This window comes from Hirundo rustica, chromosome 16 (genome assembly GCF_015227805.2).
Source record: "Hirundo rustica isolate bHirRus1 chromosome 16, bHirRus1.pri.v3, whole genome shotgun sequence".
Taxonomy (NCBI): Eukaryota; Metazoa; Chordata; class Aves; order Passeriformes; family Hirundinidae; genus Hirundo; species Hirundo rustica.
The window spans coordinates 12,341,874-12,356,812 of NC_053465.1; the positions used below are offsets into that span (position 1 = coordinate 12,341,874).

At 54.9% G+C, this 14,939-nt stretch overlaps 1 protein-coding gene across 5 annotated transcripts in view; it reads left to right on the forward strand.

Annotated features, from left to right (window-relative positions):
- The first annotated feature begins 14,006 nt into the window (after positions 1 to 14,006).
- Positions 14,007 to 14,939, forward strand: part of CBFA2T2 (CBFA2/RUNX1 partner transcriptional co-repressor 2) — a 57,765-nt gene continuing 56,832 nt past the window's right edge. For all 5 annotated transcript variants that reach the window (XM_040079886.1, XM_040079888.1, XM_040079887.1 and 2 more), the window contains exon 1: positions 14,007 to 14,072. In XM_040079886.1, the coding sequence (XP_039935820.1) occupies positions 14,045 to 14,072 (28 nt within the window). In that variant the 5' untranslated portion in view covers positions 14,007 to 14,044. The remainder of the gene's footprint in view (positions 14,073 to 14,939) is intronic.

The window sequence follows — 14,939 nt, forward strand, 5'->3', positions numbered from 1 at the left end:
GTCCCAGAGCCTCGGTGCCAGGCCGAGTCATGAAGGAGAAGAGGTTCAGCAACTGGACACATTTCAGGGAGCAAAGGGATAACTGCAGGATTGAATCAGGGATGGGGAAAAAGAAAACCCTGGGGCAGTGGCTCTGTGCTGTGGAACAGTCCCAGGGCACCACATGGCCCCACAGCAGCGGGCTGGAGGGACACACAGGAGACCCCAGAGGCTCTCCCGAGGCATTCCCAATCCGTGGGAAGTGTCACAGGCACGAGGAGTCCTCTGGACAAGTGTCACAGGGAATCTGGGGAAACAATAGAGCTGCCCAAGGCCAGGCTCTGTGAGTGCCTGGCTCACGCACTGTCACATCGTGAGGGACAGAATCGTCTGCGCCACTTTAGCAGGAGGGACAGGGCAGGGGCTGAGCCAGGAGGCTCCGACATCCCCACGGCCAGAGGGATGCAGAGCAAGTGAGGAGCCTTCTGCAGAAGGCATGGGGTGGTTCACTGAGAGCCAGAGGGGAAGGAGAGGGAAAATCAAGCAAAATGTCACAAATTCAGAAGCTCAAAGGAAAAGGTGTGTCCTGTGGGGAGATGCTGGGAGGGGAAGAGAAGCTCTGGGGGGACAGTGCTGGATGATGGGATTGGGGAGAGGAGTCCTGCCCATCGCTGCTGGAGATTAAAACCAACCCCAGCCTTGCAGCCCTCCTGGAAAGCCCACCTGGCCAGGGAGGGGAGCTGGGATCAAAGGGATGTACAGTCCTGGTGAAAGTGCAGGGAAACAACAGAGCCAAACTCCAAGCAACAGAGAAATGGCAGCAGAGTGAACTTTGACTGGGTGTCATGTAAACAGGGCTGTGAAACCTTCCCCTGCACACTGGAGAGAGACAGAGGGTAGGGAGAAGCCAGATGGAAACTCAACACAAACCCAGCCCATGTGGGTACCACGGGCACCAGCACAGCCCCAGGCTTCTGCCCCATCACAGCACCACCACGAGCCACACCAGGTGAGATCAGGGCACAGCTGGGGATGGGAATTCATCCATGGAGACACAGCCTCCCCTGCCCTCTGGGACAGCACCTCATGCCTGGCAGTGTCCCCATGGCACTGCGAGCTGGGCATCAAACCACGGCTGAAGAGACCCAGGTGGGAACAGGGACGCTGTGCCGGGAGCCAAACAAGTGTGAAACAGCAACAAAAAAGGTTATTTGTTATCCCAGATAAATCAAACAATCCACCCCGTTCAGTGTACCCTTCAAAGCGTGTGCACTGCACCAGACAAAAAGGATGGCAGTAAGGAAGAGCTGTGTCAGAGGGGCTCCCAGCCCACGGCAGGGGAGCACAGGCAGGAGCACCTTAACCTGCCCTTCCCGTGGGTGAGGGCACCGCCGTGGTGACACCGCACAGTGACAGCTGCCATTGGAGGGGTGCTGCTCCAGAGGCCTGACACATTCCCAGCGCTTCCCTCTGCAGGTGACACTGCCCACAGCTCTGGGAAGGAGCAAAGCCCCTGGCAGAGCTGGGCTAAGCTTTGTCTTGCTGCTGGATCCTTGCTGGGCTCCCAAGAGCTAAAAGCAATGAGGAAATGCCCGTAGGGACTGTGGCACAGGGAGTCAGGGGACGTCCTGCTCCGGTGGCTGGAGCCCTGGTGTCACCATCTGTGCGAGTGCAGATTTCCCCCCTAACTGTCCCGGCCCCACAGAGCTCTTTGCCCTTGACAGGGAGGATGAACAAAGAGGTTTTACATAATCCCACACGATCTGCATAATGCACAGCCCCAAAACCTGCTGCTCTCACCCGCCACAGCACGAGGAGCCACTGGATGTTCCTCTCTCTTCCCAGCCTGATTCCTCTTCCCTGTGGTGTATCACTGCCAGCAGTGAAATCCTGTGCTGAGCAGCTCTGCCAGGCCCCCAGGTGTGGGTACCCACAGCCCTGCGTGTTTGGGGTGCTGCTGGAGGCACCCACATCCCGACAGGAAGATTTTGCTCCAGCTGTGAACACCACACAGTCAGCTGGGGAGAGAAAAAACATGAAAGTTTGTGGAGACATTTTCACAGGGACACTTTGAGGATGCCCATGGCTCATCCTGAAAAGTCTCCACCTCCACTCTCCCCATCACCTCTATCCCACCCCCAGGGAAAGAAAATCCTGCTGGAGCTCAGGTGCTGAGCTATAGCTGGAGCCGAGTCACAAAATCCTGCTGCCTCGAGTGAGGAAAGAAACCACCTCTGGGTGATTGCTGATTTTACTTAAAAATACAAAAGCAAAACAAAAATCAAGGCCCAGTGGTCCCTGCAGCCAGTGGCTGTGGTGCAGTGCCTGGATGTGTTTGCAGGGCTGGGGATGGCACATCCAGCACAGCCCTTCCCTCAGCACCATCCACAGTGACGCTGTGACAGAGACACCGTACACTGGTGCCACACGGAAGTGGCCAGGCACAAAATCACCAGAAATCACCCAGAAATCACCCCAAAGGAAGAGTCCATCCAGCTGGGAATCACCATGGGATTCTCCCAAGTTCCTGCTCACCACAGGACGGGCACGAGCAGAGCCGGCAGCATCTCAGCATCCCCAACCGACTCCAATGACACCACCCGTAGGCTCCAAAATGTTGGGGAAAAAATAAATGTAGCTCAAAGGAGACTCAGAGATCGAAGGGAAATGGCCATTAGCAACCTCCATCTGCAGTAAAGAGCCAGCCATGTCCGGCACTCCGGATCTAATGGGTTTTTAATATTCTTGTGGCACGCACTGGGGTATAGATGGGAAGAGACACTTGGAGGTCTTGCATGAGCACCAGTACTCGGGGGGCTGCTCACAGAGTTCAGGCTCTTCCTTTCCCTGCCAGCTGCCTCAGAGATGTAGATGTTTCAATTATTCTGTCAAGCTGCATATTCCAAATTGAGGCCAGAGAAGTGTCTCTGTCTTACATAGAAAGAAAGGAAAAAAATATATCCCTAAAAGGAAAAGAAATGAACTCAGAAATTAATAAGGCTGATTGACAATGCTGCTTTGGAAACTCTGGTACCATATGGCATCCTTGAATGGCTGCAGTGCTGTTAGGATGGAGCTGACCAGCTGGAGAGTTACTGTGGGTTGTTTGTAATTGTAATAATGGATATCAGATGGCTGGTGTGGAGCAGTTTATAAATGAGAACAGACAATGAGCCGCACTGTTTGTCAGGAAATCATTGCTGATATGGGCTTTGTGCTGCCCACCACTCCCTGGTGGAGCTGGCTGTTCCCAGGGCAGCCTGCTCTGCCCTTGGGCCCGGCTCCGGCCGGGAAAGGCGCGATCCCGGGGCAGGTACCACATCGCTGATCCGGGAGGGTGGTCCAGCCAGCAGAACTTCCAAAAAACCCCCCCTCACCCTCCTGGTGCTATGGGCAGAGCCTCAGCTGCCACTGGGAGACGGCAGCGAGGCTGATGTCCTTCTGCAAAAGATGTGGGGTGCAGCCAAGGGGCCTCCCTGAGGAAGCCAAAGCAAACAGGGACCCGTCTGGGATCCACCGGAGCCTCCGGAGCCAGTCAGGGTCACAGGGCTGCTGGGGGCTCGGGTACTGACACTTCCAGATTAGTTTTTGTGCTGAACAGCCGGAAAAATCATGACATTTCAGAATTTGCCAGTTAATGGATTTTTTTTTTTTTTTTTTTTTTAAGTCAGTAACAGTGAAATTCATTATTTCAATTTCTGCTGATCTCCAACTCCGCGGTTTAGCACATAAAGAGAAGCCTGAGTTTGGAACGAAAATGTCACACGCTTGTTCACTCCTCTTTTCCAAAATGGACTTCCATCCCAATGAGCACAGGGCATTGCCCAGCTGCAATGTCCCCTTGCCCCAGCTGAAGCCACCCTGTGCCACATGGCCGGGGTGAGCGAGCCCCAGCCCAGAGGACCCAGGGCAGGAGAAGGCTGGGAGAGCAAGCTGCCTTCAGCTATTACCACTATTGTTAATTCCTTAGTGGTCCTGGATTATTCTTTTCCCTAAAAGCTATTAAAAAAGAAGTTATAACCAAATTTGTGCACGTTGTGCATATTCCCTCATCACCTGAAGGCCTTTGGCAGCGCCGGGTGATGTTGCAGGGCAGGACGGGCGCACCCATATGTCCTTTCACACTCAAAGCCAAACACAGCTGGGCGCTCCAGCAGGGCTGGTTTTGGGATCACCAGCCCCTGGGCAGGGATGGAAGCAGTCCTGGCACTGCTGGGCCTCCTCCTTGCTCACCTTTAGGCTGATGGCATCTCTGGTGAGGGGGCCGGGAGCAGCCGGCCGGCAGCAGGCAGGGCTTTCTAGGAAAGCCATCTCCGTGGGAAGGAGGCCAGGCCTGGAGCTGCGGCCATGGCACGTGCCAAGCGCCGGGCAGAGCATGCAGGAGCTGCCATGCCCTTCTGCAGGGCATCTCACAGCCTGGAAACGCTCCCAGCGCTCCTTCTGCCTGCACGGACAGGCTGCGGCTACTGCGGGTGGTCTGGGAGCCCCCAGCCAGGACAGCAGCTGCCCCGTGCCCTCCTGTGTCCGGGGTACAGGGGAGGGTGGGCAGAGGTGCTGGAAGTGCAAGGGAATGGCCTGGGGGGAATCATGTCCAACTCATCACCCTCAGCAAAACCCCTCCCTCAGCTCCATCATTTTCAGCCCTCGCTACCTGGAACAGAACTGCTGCTCTCTGGTTTGGTTTGGATAAGAAATTAAATCTCTCATATATATATTCTACAGAAATTATATATTCGTGTTTAAATGGGTTTTATTATTATATATAAAGAGTTATTTTATACTATTCTTCTGTAGTATAAAAATATTCCTTGGAAACACCAGGGCGCACAAATCCTCACACAAAACCCTTGGTGAAGCTAGACACAGGCAGGGCAAAGTGACTGAAGTCCATGGTCGAAATCAGCAGGCAGGAAACCTTCCTCTAATCCATCACCCCTAACCAAGCTCTGTGGTTAATTCCCTGAAGAAATAATGGAGTCCTGCTCCCTGCCAGCTGTAAAAACATCCCTGTTTATATGGGGCATGGCTCTTCCTCAAAACTCCAGTATTTCTCTTTTCCAGTTTAGAGAGGATTATTTGAATCTGCCTATTTGCAGCCTTGATTTTTAGGCTTTCATGTAAAATGCAACTTACCCATTCATTTTCATAGCAGAGATTACAGGGCTGTTTTATATATATCAGCCACTACTTAGGGAAAATTGGCACCCCATTACCATGCACCAAACATCATAATTAAGTTAAAATTTATTTGTAAAGGGGCGCTGAGTTGTGATGCAGACACGAGTGTTCTGCACACCCCCTCTGGAGCTGGACCTGGGATGCAAGAGGGCTGATGGCATTCCCCAGACCCACGCGTGCTGCCCTGTCCCCATGTCCCCACAGCCCCGCCAGCCACCCGATCACGTCCTCCCAGTTTTAGCCAGAAGTTGTCACTCAGTAGAAAAACTCCCCCTCTTTCTCCAGCTCAACTTTGGCTGACCCCATCAGCAGACCGAGCTAATGGTAGGACGGGGTGTGGGGGAGCAGCCCAGCGGTCCTCGGTGCCGGGGTGACGGCTGTCCCCGCGCGTTGGTGGCACCGCCAGCCGCGCTCCCCAGCGCTGAGCCTGGCTTCGGCGGGGCAGATGGGTTTCTTACCGCTCGCTAGCACCTTTTAAATCACCGCGGCTGCAAGCCCTGACAAGCACTGTCAGCAGTTTCAATGCAAAGAGGATTAGATTTCAAAAGAAAGAGGTATTCAACACGAACCCCTACACAAACACGCTCGTTTTTGTACACAAACACTCGTTTTTCTGTTTTTCCGGCACAGCCGCTCTGGAAACGCTGAACGCCCCAGGCAGTGCGCAGCCCTCCCCGAGCATCAGATACTTCTCGTGGTTTAGTGAGCTCAGCTTGCCCTGCCGGCACTTTTGGGGTGTCACCTGTTTGATCAGTGCCCATCGCCCCCGTGCCCGTGGCGGGGCCCCATCGCAGCGGGGCTGGCGTTGTTGGGTTTTGTTTCACGGGGTTGCGGAGCTCCCCACATCCTCCCGCCCAGCGCGGCTCCCACCCACCACTGCCGCTGTCAGTGGGTTTGCTCTGCCCTGCCTGGCAGGTAACGGCCCCAAAAGCGCTGTCACTTTGTCATCCCACGGCGAGTGGCAGCCCCGTGTCCCCTCACACAGGGAGCAATGTCTGTGGGATCTGTGCGCTCCTGGAGGGATGGATTCGGGATTCCCAGCCCTGGTGCATCCCTGGCCCATCAGCATTCCATGTCTCCTTTCTCCCCTTCCATGGGAGGCTGAAAAATCCCCAAGAATCTGCTGGAGGGAGTTGAAAATCCAAAGCAGGAGCCAGGTGAGCACCAGGACAGGCACATGGTGTCTGTGAGCATGGACTCTGCACAGCCACACCACCCCAAATCCTCTGGGAAAAGTGCACCCAGAGGCAGGATCATGGGGGGATCGGCACCACAGCCAAGAGAGAGGAGTCATCCTGAGCTGGGAGGACGAGGATGGAAGCACAGTGCCAGGGGTGGAGGTGTGCTAGGAACACAGGGTTGAAATAAAATCCAGCAGGGGGTGATGGTAGAAGTCATGAGCTGCAAAATGCACCTAAAATTCCTTCTTCTTCAGACATATGCAAAAAATATCCTATTAAACCCAAAATCAGGCTCCTACCCCAGCCTCTACTCATTTGCTCTTTACTACCAAACACCCCCACGGTGGCAGCGTACTTTTGCTTTGTGCCTGTGGCTGCTCGCATCCTATTGCTGGAAAATGATAAAAAATGTTTTAAAATAACATCGCAAACCCCAAAAAGTGCTGGGTGCTCACATGAGGATGGGCATGGCCACGATGTCTCCATGGAGGAGCAGCAGAAGCCGGGGTGTGGAAGCAACATCCCCAAGCCTGGCTGTGCTCTGACAGGAGCTGTGGTTGTGATTTGCCAAACGATCACTCCTTAGGGAAATGGTGGGATTTACTCCACAGGCACAGGTCTGGCTGGAAGGGGAGCGCAGCAGCCAGGCTGGTGGCGATGCTGCCACCCAAGGAGCCACCACGGGAGAGCCCTTCTGCCTCCCCAGGGCCCCTCCGGACCAGGGACCGCTCCGAGCATCCCCAAATCCTTCACCCCCAGCCCATCTGCCGCTCGAATCCCGCTCCCCGGCTGCGACGTCGGGGCGGCTCCCACTCCTCATCAGAGGTCGCAGCCCCTGAGCAAAGATTAATCTGGCACTTGTGCGAATTTATCTGCTTGAAAAGAGAGGGACTGGCTCTGACCTCGCAGTCTGGAGACTGGTGGGGAGTTTACTGTCCCCTGAGCTGTCAAGCCAATTCCCCGCAGCACCAAGCTGTTGTTCTTGGCATCTGCTAGGCAGAAAGGCTGTGAAACACCCCAAATATCTGTTTGTTTTAAAAGGTAAATATTAATTTCAGGATGCTGTTTACATAAGCAGACTCTTGGAGCTTGAACTCACTGCCTTTTGCTGGTGTCACATGGCAGTAGTGTGTATTTAACATTTATTTAACTCTCCTTGGTCCTGCTTGTGCCAGATGGCAGGCAGCCTGCATGGCCAGGCAGGGCTCGGCCCGGGGCTGCTCTGAGCGTGACAAGGGGCTGGGTTTGAGGCTGCAAAGTTAAAAGTTTGAGTTTCGTGGCTGCAGGTTCCTGAGTGACACCAAAACACACCGTGGGTTTGTGTCCCCAAGACTGGGCGGTCCCTGCCCGCAGACGCCAAAGCAAGGCAAGCAGGAAATCATCCTCCAACGAGTCCAAACCAGTGCGAGGGCTGGGCTTTCCTCAGCTCCTGCCAGGCACTGGAGTCTGATCACCTTGGCCTGATCCTGCCCGGCACTGAGCTCCCTCGCTGCTCCCTAGGGAGCAGATCTGTGGAGCCATCCCAGTTTGTGGGCCCTGGGTGGGACACCCCGAGCTGAAACCCTGAGCTGCACAAGCTGGGGGCTGCCTGGCCAGCCGGTGATGGGGACGAGCTGATGACATCGCAGAGGAGCTGGTGACACGGCACAGGAGTTGATGACATGGCACAGGAGCTGATGACATGGCACAGGAGCTGCTCGCTGGCTCCCAGGGTCCTGAACAGCGAGTTTGTTCCTCCCAGCGAGCTGTGAGAGATCTCATGAAGTGATCTCACAGCCCTGATGCACAGCTCCGACTGCTGAGTGCTCACACATCTCTTTTCTGCCTCTCCAGTCACTCACTCTCCCAGCACAGGGCATTTTTTGGGTAATGCAGCACTGACAGTGTCACTGCTTTCTCAAACAATGAAGAAATGCGGCCAGATGGCCTCTGGAAAACAAATAAGATATTCAAAACAGTATCAGGCTCTCTATGGCTGCAGCAGGCACCCATCAGCTTGAATATACAAATGAAGAAGATCCGAGATGGTTGCAGGGACTGGATTACAGCTTCAAGCTGGGCTGGACACCCTCATGCTCAAACATTTGTGTTTGAAGAAGGGGACCTGCATGATAAATAATGTCCCGAGATTTTATCACAGAGTTATTGCTTGTTTGGGCCCGATAGCCACTGTGTGCTCTGCCTCCCACCTGCTGAATAGGTCTCATCCAACCCATCCCCTCCTCCAGAAGTTTCTGCTGGATGAGATCCCATCCCCTCCCCCTAGATGCACTGCCTCTCCAGGCAATGCTGACCACTGTGCTGTGCCAGGAGAAACACTGACCGGACACCAGGACTGACCTTGGGAAACTCCCCCAACCTCCAGACCTCCCTTCTGGCACCATCTGCCTCACTCTCCTTCCACTCAGCTCTCACCCTTGTTAATGATGCCTGTACTAAACCTTCTATTTTCCTTGTTTGGAAAACCAGCTCCCAGTGAAGGAAGCAGGCAGGGTACTCTGGCCTGCCCTGTGAGAGAAATCCTTCATCTCGTTTCCCACTCATTTCTATGACAGTAATGTCTTTTCTTTTCAGCATTTTTAGAGCTACAAATACCTGTGAGATGAGAGATTTCCAAACAACATTCCCTCTTGCTTTTGTGTTTGCTGTTCTTCGATCAAAGCCATTAACCCTTGCCACCAGATCTGCCCTCACTGTAGAGGAAACGGAAGGGCTGAGCTGGTGTGGAAACTGGGAGGAGGCAGCAAAGGGGTGAGGAAGAGGCAGGACAAGGCAGAGCAAGGCTGGCCATACATCTTTGCCTGAGAGTGCTTGTCCTAGCCAGGACCACAGTCATCAGCTGAGACCTTCCCTCCCTCTAGCTCAGCAGCCTGCAGCCACCTCTGTCATGTTGGTTTTATTCTGAGGGGGACTCCAGGCTATGAGGTCTCACAGAGAGTGAGAGAATCAGAGGTTTGGGTTGGAGGAACCCTAAAGATCATCTTGTTCTCATCATGGGCAGGGACACCTGCCACTGTCCCAGGCTGCTCCAAGCCCTGTCCAACCTGGCCTGGGACACTTCCAGGAATCCAGGGGCAGCCCCAGCTTCTCTGGGCACCTTGTGCCAGGGCCTTAGCACCCTTACAGGGCAGATTTTTTTCCCAATATCCCAATCTAAGCCTATTCTCTTTCAGTTTGAAGCCATTCCTCACTGTCCTGTCCCTCCAGGCCCTTGTAAACAGTCTCTCTTCATCTTTCTTGCAGGCTCCCTTCAGGTACTGAAAGGACACAGCTCCCTCTGAAGCCTCTCTTCTCCAGGCTGAACAATTCCAATTCTCTCAGCCTTTCCTCACAGCAGAGCTGCCCCATCCCTCTGATCACCTTGGTGGCCTCCTTTAGACTCCCTCCAGCAGCTCCGTGTCCCTCCTGTCCATCCTGTTCCCACTGGTAGAACTTTTGCATGAGCTGAAGGGCACGGTTCCTTCAGGATTGGAACCAAACCCAAAATGGTGCTTCACATCAGTGCTCAGGTCAGGCGAGGATGTGGCAAGACAGCAAACAGAACTGAAAAACAAAACATCTTCAGAGCTCACCCAGCACGGCGTGAGCTGAGATGTGGGATGGCAGCAAATAACCAGAGCAGAGGCCAAGTACCTGCTCATGCAGTAAGCACCATTCCCTGAGCACCTGATACAGAATTCACCATGGAAAAAGTGACTGTGACTCGACTGCCTAATAGCCACCTAATTGTTCTAGTGATGCTGGGAGCATTTTTTGACTTTTGGAGGGCATGTATGAATATTTTGCTGGTTTACTGGCTATAGATACGTACCCTGTATAGTGGCTGTGTATTTATAGTCCAAAAAATGCTGTTTGCAAAACTGTGGCTGTTTCCTTGGCTGTGATAGATGTATATAAATACTGAGACATGTACATCTACCTCTCCAGCATGTGTGTCCCCACACACTGCACTGGCTGAGAAGCCTTTTTCTTGTCCTAAATACATGATGTGTTCAAGTGGTAGAAAGAAAAGGGTTCCAAATGAAGTCCACGTGCCTGTAGAGCCTCTCTTATCCACCAGCCTATTTCAAGGACATACAGCAGCATCAGCTGAGTGAACAGGTGTTGCTCGGTTGGACGCAGCACAGAAATCCAGACTCAGAAAGGCTGGGTGGGTTTTCTCTCTTGGAGCAAATAAACCCTGCTCTGTCTACCAACGCACCAGCAGTGGAAAAATTGCATCTGACACCTTCATTTGATGGCTGTTGTTCCACAGAGCATGAGACAAGCTCAGCTCACTGTGTGGCTTAAAATCTGGGGTGGGGAAGGAGAGCTCCCTGCGGGGCAGGCTGTGGCAGGGGCTATCTCCACCTGACATGCTCTCCTGGCTCGCAGAACATCAGGGTCTGGAGCTTATCCTCACGACAAGACCATGCCCACATCTCACCCATGATCCTGACAGCACTCATCTCACATCTGAGAAAGAGCACAGAGATCCCATTCCCTGCTCACACCATTTCCCCTCCCTGGAAGACACTTGCTGGAGGAGCAGCGTGATGGCCACATTTCAAGCATGATGCTGCCTCTGTGGGGAAGTCACATAAATCTATGGAAATGTCCCCAAAACTTCTGTCATGAACAGCTTCAACCCTTCATCAGCATTGAGGCCTGCCAGAACAATCTTTGTGTGTACATTTTCCTGGTATTCCAGGGGTATGATTTAGACAGTCCTCTCCTCTTTGGGATTTCCAAAGCAGCTGTTCCATCTTTAGAAAACAAGCAGCAGCACAGACCCTGTCATGGAGCTGCCTGTGCCCGTCATGGCTTTACCTTGGGCACCACCAAAGCTGTGGAAGAGAAAGGAAGATGAAAATACATTTGCTGCTCCTTCAAAGCTTTTCCCAGCACATCCCAGTGCTCTGCTTTACTCTCCCAGTCTTCATCACCCTCTCCTCAATCTGAGGAGTGACACTTCATGCCAGGGCTTGTCTCCCAAGGTTGTGGTGCTCCGTAGGGATGGGACAGAGCAGGGCAGCAACAGCCCCACACTCTCACCACAGCAGTTCCATCTCCTGTGCCCTCAGCACAAAGAGGGCTCCAGCCTGCATGGCCTCAGGGAGATGCCAGGCTGTGAGCTGGTGTCTTGGGAAGCTGCTCCCATCATGGTGGGCTCTGATGGAGCCCAGCCTACCACTCTCCAAGGATCTTCACAGGCTTTAAGGACCAGCTAAATAAAAACAAAGCCCTTATCAGCGCCCCACACAATGGTCCTTTCTGCTTCACCGGTGTCAAGTTGGCTCCAGCGAGGCTGTGGATGACACAGAAACAAAGTGGTGGCAAACACAGGCCAGAGCCAAGCTGCAGCCAGCGCGGCAGGGGATAAGAGTGGCGAAGAGGGGCAGGGGAGGAGGCAAAGACACAAAGTTAAAACCAAGACAATGGAACTGGATGGATGGTCCTGTCGTTTTAGTGGAAATTTGGATCTGCTCCATCCTGGGACATCTGGGCCCAAGAGATGCCTGTTCCTGGCCAGCAAACTCCAACGGAGCCCGAGGCTCGCTGAGCATCAGGAGTGAAACACTGCTGAGCTGCAGGGCTGGGCTGGCCAGGGGCTGCTGCCAGCAACCACCAGCCCAGAACCGGGGCAGGTCAAACCCCGTTTGCTGGGAGCATGGTTCTACTGGAAACAGCAGCCCTGGCCCTCGTGCCCTTTTCTCCCTGAGGAGGGCTCACAGATGTCACTGCCTTGATTACACAGGCAGTGACTCGAGGGCATGGACAGTGCCTTAGGGGAGCCAGTTTGGATCTCCTGCCACACCCCAAGAGCTCTTTCACTGGAGTGAGCTCTTCCTAGGCTGAAGCGGGGCATCCATAGCCACACTGGTACCAGCATGACGTGGTAACTGGTGAGGACATCTCCCTAGGACAGGAGACCTGCTTCCAGGACCACATATATATTTTATTGCTGGGAAGGGAAACCCCAGCTATAACCCAATTTGCAGGCAAATATCTTCTTCTTACAGCTACTCCCAAGTCTTTTGAGACATTCCTCATCTAGGCATATTTTCAGCTTCCTAGAGAACACCTAAAACATCAAATCCCTCCAGGATGGGAGTGGAGCTGTGCTTCATTTCCAGATGCTGATTGGACTCCAGCATAAAGAAAAGGTTCTTCCCCAGAGGGTGCTGGCACTGCCCAGGCTCCCCAGGGAATGGGCACGGCCCTGAGGCTGCCAGAGCTCCAGGAGCCTTTGGACAGCGCTGCCAGGGATGCCCAGGGTGGGGTTGTTGGGGTGTCTGGGCAGGGACAGGGGCTGGAATGGGTGATCCTGTGGGTCCCTCCCAGCTCAGGGATATTCCAGGATTCTGTGGTTTCTCCTTGAGAAACCCTGAATAGGAGTCTTGGGCTATCAGTGAAGCTCTTATGACCCCAGACTCTGGCATTTCTAGGTTTTGAGGTACCTATGCAGTGAAAGCTTTAGCTTGTAGGAGCGGAAACACATCTCACCTTTGCCAAGGATATCTAACTGCAGCAAGACTCCCTGGGACACTCTGTGAATGAGGTTTAGAGGTGGAATGTGGGAATTGCCAGGACAGAGCAAAACCACTTTGGTTGCAACACCTGAGACACTGGGGCTGGGGACAAACCTATCCATCCTCAGGTATGGCAAAGCTTTTGGGGGGGAACAGCTATCATAAAGCCTTTGGGGGTTGTGTGCTGGTATTTTAACATCTTTTGGGGGTACAGGTATTGTAACACCTTTGGGGATGTGTGTACAGGTATTATAGCATCTTTGGGGGTGTATGTTAGGGTACTGTAACACCTTTGGGGTTGTGTACAGGTATTGTAGCACCTTTTGGGTGTGTACAGGTATTGTAACATCTTTGTGTGCGTGTGTAAAGGTATTACAACATATTTGGGGGTGTGTGTACAGGTATTGAAACACCTCGAGGGGAAGCACAGACCTCCGGGGCGGTGGGGAGTGCGGCCCGTTGTGTCTGTGAAGGTTCCACCGGGCTGTAACTCACCCCTGCTCTCCGCACAGCCCTGCCCGGCTCTAACTCACACCGAACGCTCCCCACAGCCGGCTCTCTCCCCACATTCCATCTCCCTCCCCACATCCTGGCTCTCTCCCCACATTCCATCTCTCTCCCCACACCCCGGCTCTCTCCCCACACCCCGGCTCCCTCCCCACATCCCGGCTCTCTCCCCACATCCCGGCTCTCTCCCCATATCCCGGCTCCCTCCCCACATCCCGGCTGTCTCCCCACGTTCCGCCTCTCTCCCCACACCCCGGCTCTCCCCGCACGGCCCTGCCCGGCTCTAACTCACACCGAACGCTCCCCACATCCCGCCTCTCTCCCCACATTCCATCTCTCTCCCCACATCCCGCCTCTCTCCCCACACTCCAGCTCTCTCCCCACATCCCGCCTCTCTCCCCACATCCCGGCTCTCTCTCCCCACATCCCGGCTCTCTCTCCCCACATCCCGGCTCTCTCTCCCCACATCCCGGCTCTCTCTCCCGACATCCCGGCTCTCTCCCCACACCCCGGCTCCCTCCCCACATCCCGGCTGTCTCCCCACGTTCCGCCTCCCTCCCCACACCCCGGCTCTCCCCGCACGGCCCTGCCCGCTCTGAGGCGGGCCGGGGGAAGCCGCGCCCCCGCTGTCGTCACGCCGGGGCCGGGCCGGGCCGCGCCGGGCGGGAGGCGCCGAGGATCCGGGCCATGGTGGGGATCCCGGGGAGCTGCCAGTGTAAGAGCCGGGATCGGGGCACGGCCGGGCCGGGCCGGGCCGGGGGGAGCGGGGCGCGGGAGGGGGACGCCGCTTTGTATCGCGATCTGGAATTGTGCCTTTGGTTGATGTGCGTGTCTCAGCGTGCGGGTGCATCGCCCCGAAGTGTGGGCCTCGGGGACCCCCACCCGCACGCCCAGCCCGGCGTTGCCCGGGTTTCTGTGGGATTTCCAGGCTGGAGGGGCTTCGGAACAAGGGGTGCAGCCCCCGCGGCTGGGGCCGGCAGTGCCAGCCCTCGGCTGCTGCAGCCGAAGCGGGTTCGCACCCTCCCGGCGCTTGCCACATTCCCAGCCCAGCGCTAGAACCATAAAGTGTCCCAGGGAGTGCTGGACGGTGAAACACCCACGCCAGAGCTGGGCACGGGTGTTTCCCCTCCTGCAAACTGCAGGCGCTCGGGTGGGCAGCGACCTGGCACTGTGTGAGTCCTGTGCACGTAAACCCTGCGTGTAGCAGCAGCCTCTCCTGCGTGCAGCTGGGGAGCTGGAGAGCTTCAGCTCCATTTGCATTGATCTCCCCAAAATCCTGGGTTTGTTTCCAGAAGCGTTGTGTCCTCCGAAAGCCGTGAGGTTGGCAGGAGAGCACGTGGTGCCTCTCACCTTATTTCAGCCCCCTGAGCGTTTCTGTGGCCGGTGCTTGCCACAGTCGGGAATGGAAATTGAGCCATCCCGGGATGAGGGGTGAGGTGCCGGACGGAGCCGGGATGTCTGTGTGTAGCGATGTCCATTACACACGGCTGGATCATGGCCTCAAGGTGACTCTGTGGACAAGTCGTTGATCAGGAAAGGGAGAAAAGCAGTTAAACGCACATCCCAAGGCTCAGGAAATACA